The sequence below is a fragment of the Daldinia caldariorum genome, assembly GCF_022478825.1.
Source record: "Daldinia caldariorum strain CBS 122874 unplaced genomic scaffold F4812scaffold_14, whole genome shotgun sequence".
NCBI lineage: Eukaryota > Fungi > Ascomycota > Sordariomycetes > Xylariales > Hypoxylaceae > Daldinia > Daldinia caldariorum.
This window is the reverse complement of record NW_025953050.1, coordinates 643,361-662,075: the sequence shown is the minus strand read 5'-3', so window position 1 is coordinate 662,075 and position 18,715 is coordinate 643,361. Positions and strand designations below refer to the sequence as shown.

The 18,715-nt window shown below is 47.4% G+C and overlaps 6 protein-coding genes across 6 annotated transcripts; 4 read left to right on the top strand and 2 right to left on the bottom strand.

Annotated features, from left to right (window-relative positions):
• Positions 1 to 2,713: 2,713 nt before the first annotated feature.
• On the top strand, positions 2,714 to 3,917 carry F4812DRAFT_466191 (scavenger mRNA decapping enzyme; the record flags this gene model as incomplete). Its single annotated transcript, XM_047938528.1, has 2 exons — positions 2,714 to 2,789; positions 2,950 to 3,917. The coding sequence occupies 2 exons, from the start codon at positions 2,714 to 2,716 to the stop codon at positions 3,861 to 3,863; spliced, it is 990 nt and encodes a 329-aa protein (XP_047788068.1). The 3' UTR covers positions 3,864 to 3,917.
• Positions 3,821 to 4,958, bottom strand: F4812DRAFT_110578 (uncharacterized protein). The gene has a single exon (XM_047929336.1). It carries the CDS (start codon positions 4,672 to 4,674, stop codon positions 3,973 to 3,975), a length of 702 nt encoding a protein of 233 aa, XP_047788067.1. The 5' UTR covers positions 4,675 to 4,958; the 3' UTR covers positions 3,821 to 3,972.
• A 1,626-nt stretch (positions 4,959 to 6,584) lies between these two features.
• Positions 6,585 to 8,362, top strand: F4812DRAFT_461441 (hexokinase-7; the record flags this gene model as incomplete). Its single annotated transcript, XM_047937866.1, has 3 exons — positions 6,585 to 6,787; positions 6,883 to 6,900; positions 6,979 to 8,362. The coding sequence occupies 3 exons, from the start codon at positions 6,585 to 6,587 to the stop codon at positions 8,360 to 8,362; spliced, it is 1,605 nt and encodes a 534-aa protein (XP_047788066.1).
• A 1,694-nt stretch (positions 8,363 to 10,056) lies between these two features.
• F4812DRAFT_461440 (major facilitator superfamily transporter) lies at positions 10,057 to 13,112 on the top strand (the record flags this gene model as incomplete). The annotated part of the gene is made up of 7 exons (XM_047937865.1): positions 10,057 to 10,813; positions 11,011 to 11,075; positions 11,128 to 11,429; positions 11,550 to 11,832; positions 11,899 to 11,923; positions 12,001 to 12,187; positions 12,455 to 13,112. 7 exons carry the CDS (start codon positions 10,057 to 10,059, stop codon positions 13,110 to 13,112), a joined length of 2,277 nt encoding a protein of 758 aa, XP_047788065.1.
• Positions 13,113 to 13,718: 606 nt separating this feature from the next.
• F4812DRAFT_452220 (pre-mRNA splicing factor component-domain-containing protein) lies at positions 13,719 to 16,146 on the bottom strand (the record flags this gene model as incomplete). Its single annotated transcript, XM_047936320.1, has 2 exons — positions 13,719 to 14,054; positions 14,134 to 16,146. 2 exons carry the CDS (start codon positions 16,144 to 16,146, stop codon positions 13,719 to 13,721), a joined length of 2,349 nt encoding a protein of 782 aa, XP_047788064.1.
• Positions 16,147 to 16,941: 795 nt separating this feature from the next.
• On the top strand, positions 16,942 to 18,678 carry F4812DRAFT_437382 (uncharacterized protein). The gene is made up of 3 exons (XM_047934926.1): positions 16,942 to 17,793; positions 17,860 to 17,973; positions 18,043 to 18,678. The coding sequence occupies exons 1-3, from the start codon at positions 17,571 to 17,573 to the stop codon at positions 18,441 to 18,443; spliced, it is 738 nt and encodes a 245-aa protein (XP_047788063.1). The 5' UTR covers positions 16,942 to 17,570; the 3' UTR covers positions 18,444 to 18,678.
• Positions 18,679 to 18,715: the final 37 nt, after the last annotated feature.

The window sequence follows — 18,715 nt, the reverse complement described above, 5'->3', positions numbered from 1 at the left end:
TTTCGACACACATACCGTACCTCGTAACATACCTAGGTAAGAGGTAAGTAAGCCTTCGGTATTTGTGCCTAGGTAAGTTGGTTGGCGTGTCAGCGCACTGTTACCTTTAGTTAACACAATGTAGTTTCTTTTTTTTTTTTTTTTTTTCATTTCTTTTATTAATAAGTGAGTTTCTACGACGTGTGTGCGTGAGGATATCGTCATTTCCTCGCATTTGTGTATTACCTATCACTTTGAAGTAAGATGATAAGTCATTTAGGTACTACCTTAGGGAGGTAACTTACCTCTTCTATCACTTCCAATATGAAGGTCTTATTATTTATTCACTTTTACTCGAGATGGTATATCTTGTGGCAATACGACACACCTGATTTCACCTAACGAGGCCAAGTATGAGAGTTTGTTTAGTGCTGCTGGTGTGTATAAACCGAGGTGACCAAGACGGGAACTTCGTGGGTTTCACTCTTTTGCTACGACTACCTGTTTTGAAAGCATAAAGTCATATAATAACAATCCGGAATAAATACAACAAAGTAATATACCTTAGGTAGGCTCAAACACATCCTGTTTTATCAGAGATACGAAGATAAACTATTTTGTTTTTTCTAGGTATATATCTCTTGGATAATGCTGCTTTTAGAATGAGTGAATCGGATATATGAGGCGATCATGCTAGTTACAGGGTGGGAAAAGGCTAGATAGGTACATAGACTCACTACCTACCTACCTAGGTTGTCGGATATTGAGTTGGGTATTTGTTAATTCCGAGGTTAGGTACCTGTATGAAACCTGTATGAATGAAGCTACCTAGCATTTCATCTTGTGTTCGAATTGACTTTTGTTAGATTCGCAATATCAAATAACACTTGAGCATTACATTACGTGACGGGAAGTAAAAACTTGAATAGATGCCCCAAGGTAAGATGTATGAAAATGTTCGTATGTGCCGCTAAAGAGGTGATGAAATATTAGTACATATCGTCACTCTCGACTTTGTCAATCCGTGATGGAGGAGTGAGTTATCCATTTTCTTGTCAGTTCAAACAGTCCGTGATGAATCACAACTGACAAGTTCCAGATAGTTACTAGCTGGAAATCTTTACCAGCCCTTAGGCCCAATCCAACGAAGTAGGTATTGTGATGACGATTTAGGAATCATTACCTACATTGCTCTCTCTACAGCTAAGCTCAAGCGCGACTTCAGATATACCTATTAGCTTGGTTTAAGATAATTCTAACTTGTTTCACCCTCACCCACACTTACCACCTCTTATTGACTTTAAAATCGAAGTCCGTATCTCCATTCGCTCACCCCTTAATTTGCAAGTTCCGCCCCGGCCCGCAGTTGAAAGTGTAGTCCAGGTCAATATAAGAGAAATCAAGTTTATGAAGTCAAACCTGATACCCATCTTGCATCATGGATAATAGCAGTTTGTTTGATCGGAATGAAAGACCTCTTGCATTCATTGTATGGTAGGTACGGGTGTGATGCAAGGTGGTTGGCAGTTTGGGGTAACAGGGAGCATCTGACTCCGTACCTACTTACACGCACTAGAATCATCACCATCTTGAATATCGTGAAGTTTCAGTCATAAAGTAGGGGTTTGTGGCTAAGAACTGCGTCGATTCATCCGTACAATGCATTGTCTTGGCTTACACGTCTTTGGTGATGGAAAAGGGGTAATGCACCTAAAATCGATCAATAACGGAACCTTAGTCTGTCTATCTTAAGTTAGGTAGGTACCTCCTATCAATAGGTATCTGAACTCCGAGTCTCACGAGGTCCGGCAACTTGGAAAGTCCAAGACTGGCACACGGAATATCGAATATCCATAATACAATTAAATACCTAGGTACCTATGTATCAAAGGGATAGGTTGCCGGTGAATAGCGGAACAAGTACCTCGTGTACGGATCCGTAGCTCCGGTTATATCGGTTAGAACGGCATCAGCTGCAAGTACCAGCCTCTTATTATGTTTTGGGATAAGATTGTAAGTAACAAAGCCTTTACGGGGTCGTGGGTATTTACATGTTATCCGATATCTAGGTAGGTACCTAGACCTAATCAAATTGGGACGGGAAGCCGTTCGTCCTGGCTGATTCCGAAAACAAGTTTACTATTAGGTACGTACCATGGTTAGTTGAGGCTGCTATTAATACGTGGGCTATAAGGGGCTATAAGGGGCTAACCTAACTGTAATGTTACCTATTATGAGATATTGTAAAAATCAATCTGTAGTTGCCAGTTTCTTATACCTTTTCACTTATTCCCTGTATTGTACCTACCTTCTATAGTACAATACCTATCCAGTGGCTCCCGGATACGTACATGCGGTACCTACCCTAGGGCCTAGGCTCTCCAGGTACCACCAATACGATCCGCGGGGTTGGGTTTATTAGCGTCTGCAACGGCCCGTTCACGTTTTACGTTTCACCGAATGACTTAGACGGGGACGGGACACACACCGACTCGAAAGAGGGGTAGCTCCGATAAGGCCTTTGTCGATAACAGGTACGCGATACGTGATACGCGATAAACGACGACTTTAAGTTACGTAGTATACAAAGCTGACTTTAAATACTTTTTTAAATATTCCTTGGTAAATACATTATCTGTATATAAGAGACCTAGGTAATCTACCTCACGTAGGGTTCATACGTCATACTCGCACCATTGCCCACCTATGTAATTTCCAGAAGGCTTACTCCAAAATGGCAACCGAAGAAAGCAAACGTCGTGCTGAAGCACTGATTCCCAAGTTCCAATTCGAGCGCGTGCTCAACCAAGGTATGTCATGAGCATAATGTATCTCTGTTATCGCTAGCGCTACCTTGCTACCTAAGACTGCCAAGATATTATATTGTGCTGCATGTGTGCAATTTTTGCAGCTATGATACTATGAAATTGGGGTAGTTATGAAATACGAAAACTAACAAAGCGTAAAAAGGCGAAGCAGGGAGAACCATCACGCTATATGGACACGTCGACGCGGATCCCGCAATCCTCGTACTGGAACGGGCTCCTTTCCCCGAGGCGGAAGAGTACCTGTCCGCCTTGCCTGCTAATCTACGCAGCATTACGAACCTAGGAAACAATGATATATACTCGTGGTTCCTGAGCTCGGGAGGACCGATCCTGAAAGAAGACGAGAACGACAAGTATGCCGACTTCAAGATATCCCTGATATGCCCTTGTACGGACAAGCATGTCAAGAAACATAGCAAGCAAGGCTATCGTTTCGTGACGGAGACGCCCGAGATATACCGTGACAAGGTGCGACCGTTCATGCAGGTGAATCGAGAAGAGGGCCGGTTGAATTGGGTCTACAACATTATCGAAGGGAGAAAGGAAGTCGAAGACGTTATTTACAGGACGCCCCTGGGCCGGGACGGCGACGAGGGGTTCCTAATGCTGCCAAATCTGCATTGGGACCGCAAGACGATCGAGGCCTTGCACCTTCTGGGTATAGTTGAACGACGAGACATCTGGAGTATGAGGGACCTTAAGAAAAAACATATATCCTGGCTGAGACATATGAAAACCAAGCTGATAGAAGCCACGGTGAAGACATATCCGCAGATCGATACGGACCAGCTGAAATTGTTTGTTCATTACCACCCAACCTATTACCATTTCCATATCCACGTCGTTCACGTCATGCTTGAGGCGACTTCTACCCAGTCGGTCGGGAAAGCGATTGGGTTAGACAGTATCATCGAACAACTCGAGTCGATGTCGGGAGATGGAGAGGTTGGGTTGGACAGTATCTCGATAGGTTACACGGTAGGGGAGGCGTCGGATCTGTGGACTGAGATTTATGAGCCACTCAAGAACGCCCGTAAAGCTTCTCAATCGCGATGACAAGGTCGTTGACGGCCGGTCCGCTGGTACAGTCGGTCCACTTCCCATCGTCGCGAATACAATATATTTCGTTATTAAGCCGAACGGTACAGCTCTTTGTAACACCCGCCTAGATAGATTTACCAGTCAGCCAATATAATATTTCTAATAATGCCACGTTAGAACGTACATCAGCACTCCTCTGGACGCTTTCCCTTAGCATAGCCATGCCAATAGCCCCGTCATCTCTTGCGGCGCAATCATTCAACTTCTCGAAGTCAATAGCGTGTTCTAGCGCGCAGTCCTCGACCAGTTCCCGCTGCGGGATCATCTTATAATCCTTTGTCAAGCACATGGTGAAGCCGAGGTGGATCTTGGGGTCTGGGTATAGGTTACGCGCGCAGAGTTCGATGATATTGCCCAGGCACTCGGCGGGGCCGTGTTTACAGTCGACACCGTCATTTTCCGTCGGCGTCCCAATGTACGACAATGTGAAGTTGACCTTGTCGTTTATGCGCATCATAGCTGGCAGCACTAGGTCTCTAAGACAATCCCTAGCGTCGGGGCATTTGCTCATTATGTGCGCCTCTAGAGGGATGAGCTCCGAGTCTGTCGTCGTCGATGAACAGGTCGGTGCCTCCGGTCGGGAGGTCCCCGGGACGAACATGCCGGCGTATGCGGATAGGGCATGGTTAAAAAATACCGTATAAAATGCACAGAAGGATGCGGCGATGAGGGTGATTGCAAGGATCGGTCGGCGTTGACGTCGACAACGGTTTCGCATCGGCGGCTTCTCCTCCATTATCGGAAGGCTGACCTTGGCAGAAGCCATGTTTCTCTAGTTTCGTTCTTATGATAGGGGTGCCTGTTATTAATTTATCTCAAGACTAGCAAAACAACGTGATTACTATGATGCTACAATGCTCAAAGATTGCATTTCGTATAAAAAAAATAAACAATAGTAACAAGCAATAAAAGCAATAAAAGTGAATAATGACGTTGCTATTATTAGACGGTGGGAATGGCGAAATCAAGTCACGATGGTCTTAGGAAGGAATGTTAGTTAAGGTACCTGTTTATTGTTGACCACCGCCAGGCATGGGACCGATTTTGAATTACTAACTGGTTAGGTACCTAGGTAAATTCTTGGGGGGTGTGGTTCCCGAAGAGCCTCCTATCTCTTGCCCGCGGTCTCATGTAACCGGGTGGGCACGGGCGCAAACAAACTGGGAGCTACATAGGTGCTCTAACTGGGCCGAGTCGGAGGACAAGTGATTTGCACTAAGAGATCTGGAAACGTGGGGCGCAGGTCACATCCATCGATGTGGCTGATGAAACCCACCTAATGTCCGGTAGCAGCCCTCCATCTGTAGCACTTGCAGTACCTAGGAAGAAAGCTACAGGAAGCAGCTACTACTACTTGTACGAAGTATAGGTAATACACTTAGGTAAAAGCTGTAAGGTAGCAGCAGCTGACCTGACTTAAACTAAAGGGACCTATAGGTAATGTCCGGGGTATAAGAGGTAGTGTACCTTGTATTGTATTGTACTACGTAATGTTGGCGCAGCTGCCTCAGACGGGCTGACGAGTCTTCCTTGATGTTATGATAGAGGTCCATACTGGAAGGAGGTACCTAAAGTACATGCACGTTATCCCGGTTAAGTTCTTCTAGTAGATCTCCCATTACGAGTTCGGACTGGACCACGAAACCTGATTACCTTAGGTAGACCTGGGAATTCTCACCCTTTTTTAACCCACACATCACCATTCGAAATCCCAGTCAGGATTGAGTAAGGCCGTTCAACGTTACCACTGACTTACCTATTTCATGCGATTTGTCCGGTATGTCTTAGGGAGCGATGGTCTCATGTTTCGACATTATTGCTTTTCATCTAAATTTATCATCCTTTGTATTGTACACATATTTTCGCAGTCCCTTACCTGCATACCTAGAAGTTGGATACATGGAACCAAGTCAGGTCCACGGGTACCTAGATTAGAGGTACTTTAGAAGATGTCCCTTACCCACTTTCAGCCATTATAAGTCCATCATAGCCCATTATAGCCCACTAACATACCGCGGTACCCAATCAATATCCCTGCAACTGTAACGTTTCTAGAAATCTACAGCCGCTGATTCGGTAGTTCGTTCTGACTCTTACCCTCTTGGAATCAAGTCACTTGAAACCACCTGCGAACTGGAAGATCGAACATGCCTACTACCTGTTACTACCTTACATGCCTACTACAGGTACCTACCTCATCTAGGTAATGCTAGGTTAGGTACAATACAGACACATACTCGTATCATTATTTAGTCGTGAATATGTGAAGCCGATCTTCGCAAACTCTCCTTCGAACATTTGAAACTTGCCATTTTTCTATTTCTCTGTTTTTCTATTAAAGCCTACGTTCTTTCCGTTTCCCGCTCTCGTATCTCTCGTATTCCGTACATCCCAAGGAAAATTCTACCATAGCTTTGTGTTCCCTCTTAATTCGACTAAGCGTACCCCAGTCTTTTCACTGTCGCTCTTACTCTCACTCTCACTCTCACTCTCACTCTCACTCTCACTTTCACAACTTATTGTAGAGATGACCTCGACGTCATCACGAAGATACCCTACTACTTAATACTAATACTAACACAAGCACAAGCACAAACACACAAAAACAAAACACAAAACATATAATTGCGGTTTATTAGGTACCTCATTTCAACAGCTCAGAACACCAACAAAACCATGGGTATGCCAATCGCAAATATGAAGTCTGACGTTGAAGACTTCCTCGCTCCCCTAGCCGTTGATGAGGCAAAGGTGCACGCGTTATCGCTTGAGTTCTACCGAACATTTCAGAACCTATCTGCGAACTCGTTAAACCAATTCCTGCCAACACCTATATCTGAGTCAATATTACGGCCCACCGCAGGTAGGGAAAAAGGACGGTACGTTACCACTGAATCTTACCCACCAATGCTTTCACCAATACCTTTTTATAAGTTCAACCTGGCTTCGACCGTCAAGCTAATTCATGGTATAGATACTTAGCTATTGATATGTACGTATTTACTAAATATATACTTTCTATATAGGTAATCTATCCGTACCCGATAGCTTTGACTAACGGCTAGTGTAGCGGTGGTAGTAACTTAAGGGTTGGCTTTATCGAGCTGCTTGGAAACGAGAGGGCCATTAATGGCGATCGTACCAATGGTGATATAGTGACTCCAAACGGAAAGCCGTTGTCCAACATCCGTCGATTACTCGAGAAATCGTGGCCAATCTCGGATGTGCTCAAAAATGAGAACGCCGATTCGCTGTTCAGATGGATCGGAGCTTGCATTGCAGAGGTTGTGCGAGAAGGGTGTCACGAATTTGGCCTGGCTCGAGATCGAGCGCTTCCCATGGGAGTTACGTTCAGTTTTCCAATGGTACAGGAGACTTTAGCCGACGCTACACTGATGGCGATGGGGAAAGGATTCGCTATCACCTCGAGATTACAGCTTGGGACTCATCTAGTCAACGGCTACGAGAAATCAAAGACTCCAGATTTGCCTCCTATCGAAGTCGCGGCTATCCTAAACGACTCGGTTGCGACATTAGTCTCCTTCATCTACCAATCTAAAGAGGATGAAACCCATAAGGCGGCGATGGGACTTATCTGTGGAACCGGCAGCAATGCGACGATACCCCTTAAGAGGAGCATTCTCCACAAAGAGAAGCAACCGGGCAAAGTCAAAGTTTTAGATGAAGACTCAACCGATGATATGAGAATTGCAGTTAATACCGAATGGAGTATTAACGGAACAGCACCAGCTCTACGAAAGTTTGGTTTGATCAGCCGGTGGGACACGCAGCTCGACTCGGAGGGCGAGGCACCCGGATTTCAACCCCTTGAATACATGACAGCCGGTAGATACCTGGGCGAGCTTGGGCGGCTAATGCTATTAGATTATCTCGAGAACCACATCAATATCCCCTCAGATACTTTGCCGCCGCGGCTTCTAACACGATTCGGCCTCACGACCACGTTTCTTAGTCATTTCCGTCCTCCAGTTGCAGAAATACTGCTGGAGAAACTAGAGGCGGAATTCCCAGCATCGACTGCAAAGGCACCCTTTCGGTGGACAGAAGAAATTGCGGATGTTTTACACAGGATAGCCAAGGCTATCGAAGTCAGAGCTGCTGCTATTATTGCGGCAGGTGTAATTGGCTTGCTTGCTTGCGCAGGAGATATTCCCCTTCGAGAGCCGTTCCAAGATCAACCCAACAATCATACCGCCAAGACAGGGCAACAGCCAAAGGTAGAGCTGGTAGTTGGATACACGGGTGGGTGCATCGTTCATTTCCAGGACTACTTAGCAGATTGCCAAAAGTTCCTCGACTCGATAATTGAAGCCGAATTCTGCAAGGATGCTCCTATAAGAGTTGTTATGAGCCCATGTCACGACGGCGGCATTACTGGAGCCGGCGTATTGTGTGGTGCCTCTCAGGCAAAGTCCAAAGACATCGATGTCTAGGACCTTAACAATCATAATATAGCTAGACTAGGGATATTTTGGAGGTCCTGGAGTTTGGAGAGGCATATGTTCGCACTACCATGGGGAAAGGAATACCATACATATGACGGCTGCATATCATGGCAAGCAGCATAGGTACGCACTTGCGATATATTAGGTACCTAAGGTAATCTTTTGCGCTAGATATGGATAACATTCATATTTATACTTTGACAAGATCCGTCTCGGAGAGCACGCGATGTGGCTTATTACCATGAATATTGGCCAAGTTGGCGTGATCAACAAAAAGGCAATTGAAGTTTCAATTTTCTTTCAGTTACGCCAGTTTCATATTTTCCACCTAAAGAAAACTTGACAGAAAAAAAGGGGCATTACGAGTACGAGAATTTCGAAAATCTGGAGATTAACTGATAAATATAATATAGTTGGACGAAGTAGTATCTAAAAACACCTTGGAGGGGATTTTAAAGGGGGGGGAGGTTGTTTCTTCTTACCGCCGAAGGGTGGAATACCTAAGAATAATAGTCACGCGGGACAAAACTACCCCCTAACCTTAGGTACTTTTGGGGGGGCCACAGGAAGTAAATATACGCATATGGACATACGCATACACATCTAACCTCACATAACACACACATAACTTCTCAGAGACCGAGGATCGGGCGCGGGCTTCGAACGGTTCCCCGCATAGTTTCGGAAACGATCTGCTGCAACTGCTTTTTTTTTTTTTCTCACCTCCCAAACCGAACTTGTCCGTTCGTTCACCCCCAAGAGAAGTTCCACCGTCTTTCCCACCTTTTTTTCTCCCCACCTGTCCACCTGTCCACCTTGTGTGCATTTCGTGCTACATAAGTAGCAACGCGTGTAAAAAAGCCCACGGTTTAGGTGGGTTGGTTTGGTTTTGCTTTTTGGGGTTGGAGTTGGTACAGTTAAGGGGGACTGGACTGCGTCTGTATTTATTCTTATCATTAGTATGTAGGTTAGGTAGGTACATACATACGGTGTTCATAATAGATAACTAACAATAATGCTTGCCTCCGAGATAGCTAAGCTACCTCATACCTCTTACATAGGTCAGGTCCTACATAGGAGGAGGAGGTAGTCGTCGAGATCCATTTACATACCTATGTAGTTCCACCTGCCATAGACTTTTTTCTCTCACCCTCTCTTCTTATTCCTCTTCTTTTCTTTTCTCTCACCGACTAACTCGCTTCCTCCTCCTCCTCTTTCTTTCTCTCTGTCTTAGAAATTGTCAACTTATATATCTCCTATAAGCCATGGTTCTCTTACGCTTTTGGCTATAAGAGAGGTATCTAGCATACTACCTAATTATTTTATTTTACTTTACTTTATTTTATTTTTTGAGAATATCGTCTTTTTCTTGATGTCCAATATCAACTAGTTGCTGAGCTCACTTATATCTAGGTACATATAAGTGTCCCTAACTTCAAAACATACCTACTTAGCCTTGTTGTGACTAGGAAGGTCTCGGGGATTATCTGATCTGACCTTCTCCCCCCCCCCCGGTTGGGATCTACCTGTGTGTGGGTCAGTCAAGACGGCCCCAGAAATTCCCTTTTACTAGCTGCTATACTTCGATTTTGAAGAAAACAGTCACTGGAATCAAAATCCCGAGCCTACCGTTTGGTATTCGCTCATCCACTTGCTCTTCAGAAAAAAAAAACCCAAAAAAGATGAGTAACCATGGCGAGGCTCCTGAGCCTATCACGGAGCGAACGGCTCTGCTAGGGAATAGCAACAATAATGATAATGGTAATAGTAGAACAGAACAGCTAAGTCCCATTGCGATCCCTCCTCATCGGGAGGGAAGAAGCAATGGGAAAAGAACGAAAACTAAAAGCGGGGGTGGCTACTACAACGACGATGATGATAATGATAGTGGCGGCAGCGAGGACGAAAGCGAAAGCGGAGATGATGACTTGGACCCGAACGAGTCCGACCTGCTGGTGGCGCGCAGCTTTACGTCGGGGGCGTCGGGCCTCGCGCCCGAGTCCTTCGAGTCAGCCATGCTTCGGGGGCGTCGCCGATCCAGGAGCTCCATGCGTCGACCTACTAGTCGTCGTCGCCGTCGTCGCCGCCTTCATCATCCTCCTCAGAGTTCCACCACCACCACCACCAGCGCCGCCGCCGCCGCCGCCGCCGTTCGCGCGCCGCTGTCGTTGTCGCCGCGGCCCTTGCTTTCGGGTCACCATGGCCAGGCTGATAACGACAGCTCGCTGTCGAATGTCATTAGCGGAGACGAGGACGAGGACGAGGATGAGGATGAGGATGATGAGGATGTCGACGCTGACCTCGAGGCTGCTGATGTAGAGGGCCTCGCGAGTAAGCCCCGGCCGGCGTACTTGATAGATACGGACCGGAAGAGGTTCGGGATCGTGTTTCTAAGTATTATGCTAACGCATTTTATTGCGTGTTTTGACGGGACTATTGGTGCGTATTTTTAAAAATTACCTTGGCTTTCCTTCCCTTGAGTTGTTATTCATAATACCTCTTTTTTTTTCCTTTTTCTTTTTCTTTTTCTTTTTCTTTTTCTTTTTCTTTTTCTTTTTCTTTTTCTTTTTCTTTTTCTTTTTCTTTTTCTTTTTCTTTTTCTTTTTCGCTTGCGATAGCTAACAGTTCGTAGTAAGTTAAGAACAAGAAACGAGTCCATTATTTTAACCCTCGAGAGAAAGGCGAGATGAGGGGTGGCGAAGTAAGCAATTTAAACGGTAGGATCAGAAAAGCTAACTACGAGAAATTGCTAGATGGCGTCCTCGCACCCTGTCATCACGAGTTACTTCCGCAGCTCCAATAGCGCCAGCTGGCTGTCGACCGCCTTCCTCCTGACGAGCACGGCTTTCCAACCGGTTATTGGCAGGCTCTCCGATACCATCGGCAGGAGGCCGCCTTACTTGGCTGCGGTGGCCATCTTCGCGGTCGCGACGCTGTGGTGCGCCCTCGCACAGAGTATGACGAGCTTCATCCTGGCGCGAGCCGCGTGCGGGCTTGGCGCTGGAGGCGTGCTGGGCATGGGTAGCATTATTATCAGTGATTTGGTGCCGATCGAGTACGTCCCCCCTTTTTTTTATGTTATTGTTGAAGTCGAACAGTTATAGAAAAAGAAAAAAGAAAAAAAGGAGACACGAATATAGCGTAAGAGGTATATGAAAACTAACCAGAACAAAAGACGTCGAGGTGCATACCAGAGCTATGTGAACATTGTCTACGGTCTAGCTGCTGCCTTGGGCGCGGCCTTAGGAGGACTTATGGCGGATAGTCTCGGTTGGCGTTGGGAGTTCGGCATCCAGGTTTTCCCCATAATCCTCTGTTTCGTCGTGGCTTCTTATGGCATCCCCGGCGATCTCGGTCTAGAGGACAAGCACCAGACTTTTAGAGAGGGCATGAAGACGTTCGATTTCAAGGGGTCGATCCTACTAACCACGTCTACTACGTTTTTGATCTTGGGTATTGTACGTAATAATTTGCGTCTTCTGGTATAATTACCTAGGGTATATCTGCTAACCCTCACTGTGTAGAATCTCGGAGGCAATGTATTGCCTTGTAAGTAACATTACTATCTATCTATCAAGGTAAAAAAAAGGAAATGTCCTAGTAAGATCGACTAACACAGGTGAAAGGGTTACATCCATTCATTATCGCATCTCTTATCATCTTCCTCGTCTCCTTCCCGGCATGCCTATACGTAGAATCGAAGCACGAACGACCTATCATGCCCCTAGAACTCTTACGACGCTCTCCAAGAGCCAATATCATCTTCGCCAACTTCATCGCCTCCTTCCTACTCAACGCCATCTTATTCAATACGTAAGTCTTTCCCTATCTCCCAAAAGCTCTTCCTTATCCCATATTGCTTTGGATTCCAGTTACGCATCTCAAAGCCCTCTTGTCACGAGTACATCACACAGGTAATTACATAGGTACCTCATACCTGTATGATACCAAAAAGTACCTGCAAGTTGTGGATTTGTGAAAGAGAGAGAAGCAAATGGAAAGGAAAAAGAGAAAGAAAACAAGAGAAAGAAAAGAAAGAAAAAAAAGAAAAAAACGTCTAATCAAAAACTTAAATCGCAGCCCGCTCTTCTTCCAAGCCGTCCTCCTCACCAGCGCCACCACGTCGGGGCTCTACCTCGTCGTCCCCCTCGCCACGGCCAGCGCGACCGGCACCCTGACCGGGTTCCTGATCTCGCATACCCGCCGCCTCAAGTGGCCGCTCGTCCTCGGCGCCTCCCTGTACCTCTCGGGCACGGCGCTGCTCGCCTGCATGCGCCGCGGCTGGCCCACCTTCGCCTACCTGCTATGCCTAGTGCCGACGTCCGCGGCGCAGGGGTTCCAGTTCCCGGGGACCTTCCTCGCCGTACTCGCGGCCTCGGAGCACCGCGAGCAGGCCGTCGTCACCTCGACCCTCGTGCTCTGGCGCGCCCTCGGCAGCGTGCTCGGCGTCGCCTCCTCCTCGCTCGTCATGCAGAACGCCCTGCGCACCTACCTGGCCCTGTACGTGGCCACCCCGCCCGGGGACGGCGGCCCCGCGTGGAAGCGCGCGCTCGTCGAGAGGGTCCGCGAGAGCGTCGAGGCCGTCGCCAAGTTGCCCCCCGGCCCCGCCCGCGACCAGGTCGTCGCGAGCTACGAGGCCGCTATCCGGCTTACGTTCCTGTTCCTCGTGGGGTTCGCGCTCGTGAGCGTTTTGTTGGTTTGCAGGGTTCGGTTGCCGCGGTTGGGGGGGAGGAAGTAAGTTAGTGGGATGGGATGGAATGGAATGAGTGAATGGATGGATGGGTATTAATTGACTTGGTTTTGTTGGGGTTTGTTGGGTTGGGTACGGTAAGTAAAGCGAAGTGAGCAGCATTATTCTTGTCGAGGGACGGACCTGTCACGCCCAAACGAATAGATTCATTGAGAAAGAGAGTTAAGATAGGTACCTATTATAGAGGAAAAGGGGAGTTAGCATTATCAGCGTCTCTCTCATACCTATTCAACAGCATTTATTATCATTCATATTCTACCTACCTGGTATACAGGGCGTTTTGAAGAAATCCCTTCCAAGTTCCTTTTATTCATTACCTGTTAGCTGCTGAGCTGGCTTGAAAATCCGGGTTTACAATAAGTCAACTGAGTTAGTTATAGGTATCCTGTTGCTAAATAAATGCTGTGCCATCTACGTAATCTGGGGAGAGGGGGACCCCTTTTTCCCTCGACGTTTCTGCTATCCCATTATCCCGCAGCCAGTAGTCAGTCATAGTTAATACGCAACTCATGCGTTGCCTAAATAATGTACAATCTATGCGAAATGCGTTCGACCCCGCCCCGCCTCGCCTTATTCTTTCGCGTGAAAAATTAATTAATGATAGCCGTTGACGCCGCCGCCGTCCATTAAAGCGTCAAGCTCCTCCTTAGTCTGGCGATACGCCTCCTGCGCTTCGCGCTCCCTGCGGCTGACGAAGCCGACCTGCTCTCTCAAAGCCTCCAGCCGACTCCTAGCGGCGATCTCCTCCGACACGGCTAGCGTTTTGAATGCGCTGAGGGCGAAGTTGGCCTTCTCGTAGGCGTCGTACGCTTCGCCCATCTTGGCGCGGAGAGTCTTAGCCCGCTGCTGATAACCTCCCAAGTGGAGGGTTAGTTTCTTCTCGAGCTTAGCGCATTTCTCTACGATTTCCATCGTGGAGTCTTGAACCGCCTGTGTGTGGAAATCGTTAGTTTATAAGAAGTTATCAAAGGGGGCCCAAAATTCAAGGTCATGTTGCTAGAGTACTCACATCAAAAGCGGTTTTCATAGCCGCCACCTGCTCTTCGTCATCGTCATCTTCGTAGCAGCCCAGCCCGAGGAGAAGCGCATTGCTGCCCTCCTGCTCCCAGGTTGCCTGGATTTCCTCGGGCTTGGGCTTAGTGTTAACCTCCATAAGGATCTTGAGTCTCGCCTCGGCCAGCGAAGCGTCATCAATCTGCTGTATTCGAGTGGGACCGGCGCTAGATTTCGAGCCCCGGACGGGGAATTTCACAGCGTCATTCGCGATAAGCAAAGCGGCCTCCTTGGCGATTTGAGCCTCAATAGGGTCGGTGATGGAGGATGCTTGCTGGATCAGAGCCTCAAAGTTGACAGATTCCGGCCGTGGCAACTCCCTTTGCATTACTTGAGTCCGCCTCTTCCTCTCTAGTTGTTCTTGAGCCTCTCGGATAGCTCGCTCTCGTCGATCTCGCTCCGCAGCGTCTTCCTCAGTCTCTTCCACTGCCATAACCTCTCGTTGATCCTCAGGTATCTCCAACTCCCATTCCGTTTCTTTTGGCTTAGGTAAGGAAGCAAGGCTCTGCTTAAGCTGGTGCTTCATCGCTAGCTCTCGGAGTCGCACGTCATTAGTCGATCCTCCTACCATAGCCATGTCCCCATCACCAGCGTTGAGCGCGAAGCTGTCTCTGGGAGTACGTAGTGGCGTTTGACCGGGCCTTCTAGGTGTAGCACCGACTTCGTTCATGCCAGTACGTAGGGGTGTAGCTAAGGGGTTAGGGGTCGATATTACTTGCTTTCGAGGGGTAGCACCTTCGAAGCCCGTTGAACCGGCTCCATCTTGGAGGTCGATGTTCTCGCCTCCTAGCAATGCTGACTGGTTTTCTGTAAGAGCTCGAATATTTCGTATCTCGTTGGCAACTCGATCTTCCTGCGGCGGAGCCATGGGCGTTCGAATCGGCGTTTGTGAGTTCAGGGTAGAGTATGTGTTCACTAATCCCCTAGTCGCGTCGTTCTCGCTAGCCTGAGCCAGGAGGTTCGCTCGCTCGCCCATCATGCCCATCTTAACTATATCCTCGAGTTCGCCATCGCTGACTTGGGGAGATGGAAGAACAAGCGCCCGCCTCTTGCTACTTTGCTCTGCCTCTCGGATCCTCTGCATCTGCCCGGCCTTCAGGGCAGCTTGCATGGAAGCTGAGGGGGCGTCTTTATCATTCTTCCGCCTCTTCCTCTCGGCCTCGTCATCCTGTTCGCCTTTCCGCTTGTTCGCAAGCTGCTGCTTCCGAGGGTCGAACGCAGCTCGCTGCTTCTCGTTTCGAATCTGCTCTTCCGCAGTGTCGTAGAAACCTTGTGCGGGTGCTTTCTCGAATGGGATATCCGCATTGTAATCCATCTGGCCCTTCTTGCGTGTAACGACCTTGATGTTGATACCAGCAGTCTTGAGTTCTCGGCGCTTCTGTAGAGCAGCAAGTCGACGCGATTCCTCTTGTTGGCGCTCTCGAGCTTTTCGCTTAGCCTTTTTTCCCTGTGTATTCGCCAAGCGGGCACGCGCCTCGCTCAGCATCTCCTTCTCGTCCTCATCGAGATCGATAGTGTCGGGTTTCGCAGGTTTACTTTCGGGATCCGGGTCAACCTCGCCTGGTCGCAGTCTTCGTACGTCGTCGGCTGTAGGAGCTTGAGTCTCGCCGCCTTCAGGACCCGTTAGGCCAAGGCTGGAGGCTTCTCGTTGCTCGGCTTCATCGAGAAGCTTCTGATAACGTTCTAAGCACTGGTTCGCGGTGCGGCCGACGATAGGAGCGATGGTTCGCCATTGGGTTGGCATCAACTTGGCCAGGTGAAGTAGCCTTTCGTCCTCCTCCTTGCTCCATTCTATCTTCTTGATGCTGGGGTCGAGCCATTCGTTCCACCTAGCTTTGCATTGTTTGGGTGTCTTTCGCGGTAACAACGAGGAGACACGCGCCCATTGGTTCAGACCATATTTGGAAACGGAAACTTTGAGGATTTCATCCTCGATATTAGTCCACACTCCTCCCTTTACCACCGGCATCCTGTGTTTTTGTTCACGTTCGAGATTCGAGATTCTAGGTTGGAAAAGGTTGCGGCTGTAGATGTTACCAGGTAAGATGGTGGATGATTTGAGGTGGCCAGCCTTGTTGGAAATTCCTTGTTGCGAAGGCGACGGATGATAAAAAGTCTTGGCGCGAACCTGGGAACTGCGATAAAAGCTGCAGGTGAACAAACAGGAACCCCGGTAAAATCTCGGGAAATTCAAATGACGTCTCCACTCTTTAAATCTCATAATCGCATATATGCTATACATACATATTTTATGATTCATATGATTTAATTTCCCAATAATGCATTCTTCAACTTAACTTTTATCTCGCCTGCTATTTGGTAGTCTCTCTCGATGTTGGTTAGGTGATGAGAGTAGACATACTCAAACCTCTAGGAGCTTTTTATTTTCTGGAGAAGAAAATTGTTGAATGGCAGGATATGAATTAGAGACCCTGGCAGTATATTTAGAACAAAGGGTCTTTACTAGGCTTATACCCGCAAGCTTTTATAGCTTAGAGTAAAGCTTTTCGTAGGACAACGAAGTTGTTTCCATGTCTTCAGGGTTCACTTGGTCAACCAAGTCGTTGGTATGCTGGGACCTTCTTGCTTGCGTACTGGGAAACAGCCGATATATGTAATACGAGTAAATATACGATACCTATTACTATCAGACTTTCATAAGACTTAATAGGGTGAAAGCGCTAATGATCAGTTGCGAAAGATTTCAACTTCCATAGCCCATGTAGAAGAAGATATATATATTGAATGAGTTATGATGGAATGCATTGGAGATTCCATCGTGAAGCCATTGCTCATGAAAAGTGTGCTAAGCCAAGTACAGCATACACTCGATAACCTGTCTCGGTCCGTAATATTAAAGTTATTAAACAGTGATATTGGCTACCGAATTAGAGATTTAAGTCTTGACCAGATCTCTTCCTTTCTATAGCTGGTGCAACATTACTGAACTATCAGGCGATTTCAGAGAAACTGCGCCGACAGAACTGAGAAGATTGAGATGTCAACGACTTATCTCTAAACAATATACAGCAACTACTTCAAACCAGACATCTGCTTATAATTATCCTCTAATAACTAAACTACCTAAACAAGTCCTTTTCAGTTCTGTAAACACTGAATCATCCAAGTCAATGCAACTCTAGATCACTTATAAGCCCCGCCACCTCCTAAACCCAACCTGGAACGGAACATCGAAAGAAAGACTTCCTATTTAGGCAAATTCAACACTGGCTAATAAGCTCCAAGCAATGTATCGCTCGGCGCTGAGTTCACATGGTAAACTGTTATCGTCCCTGTTCTCATTTCATGAACTCATACTTTGAGAACGTTTGGAACTAAGTTCTAACTAATCGTTACCTTGCCCGCGTCGCGAATTGTCACGGCGCTTGCACCATGGCTACCACCAAGGAAAACGATAACGAGGAAGAGCAGGCGTTTCTTACACCGGGCGCTCCACAGGAGGATACTGTTTGGTCCCGGGGAGCACGAGGCTCTCGTAGGGAAACGCGGTACTGGCGGCTTGCGATGGAGGTTATAATGGGAGCCCTCATAATACTGTTGTTAGGCAATCTGGTTTACCAACGGATTGACGGCAAACAAACCCCCGTGCCAAATTGTATGTGTCCGCCGATAGCCATGATGTTGCAGTAGCGACATATCCCTGATTATAGGCATTTCAAAGTTCCCCGAAAGATATACACGTTCCTCCCGGATCCCAAGTACGTACGCGACGACATGCTCTTCGACGAACACGACACCCTCCACACTCTTCATAACTGGATTCCTCTCAGCGCAGGTATGTAGATGAGCCGATCATGTAGGTAGTTACCCCACGATGTGACTTGTTAACGCTGGTAATCCGTAGATGCTAGAGGCTACGTCCAGATCCCCGACTACGAGGCCTACGACATCCTCGGAAAGCCGCACACGGTAGCCATCAACCGAACGTCCGACGGGCCCGCGTACATGATGTCCGTCTTCCACCAGCTTCACTGCCTGTCGTATATCGTCGAGCATTACCAGCAGGGATACGCCGGCGTCGAATTAACGGAGGAGGTGGCCCACCACTCGGCGCATTGCTTCGACTACCTGCGCCAGTCTATCATGTGTTCCGCGGATACTAATTTGGAGGGGGAATCGGAGTATGGGCCGGGCTGGGGCTCGAAGCATGAATGCGTTGACTACGATGCCGTGTTGGCCTGGGCCAATAAGCGCTCGGCGATGAGATGGAGGAATGGCCTTTTGCCGGAAGATTCTGTACTTTAATTCGTATGAGTTCTCTGGATGTTTAAATGATTCCTTGAGTAGTCGAATCAGTGATCTAAAGCGAGTATATATGTTGCATATACTAACTCAGCTCTCACCCATCATTGAGATTATAAGAGGTCTGGCTTCGCTACCATAACAAGTAAAACGCATGATTCGGTATTTTAGTTATATGTCATATATCAATTCAGGATGGATAGCAGTATATAGCATCGGAAATATATTCTATTAAGCAGCATTTGTTTAATACGGTGCATGTCGTCTTACCAACA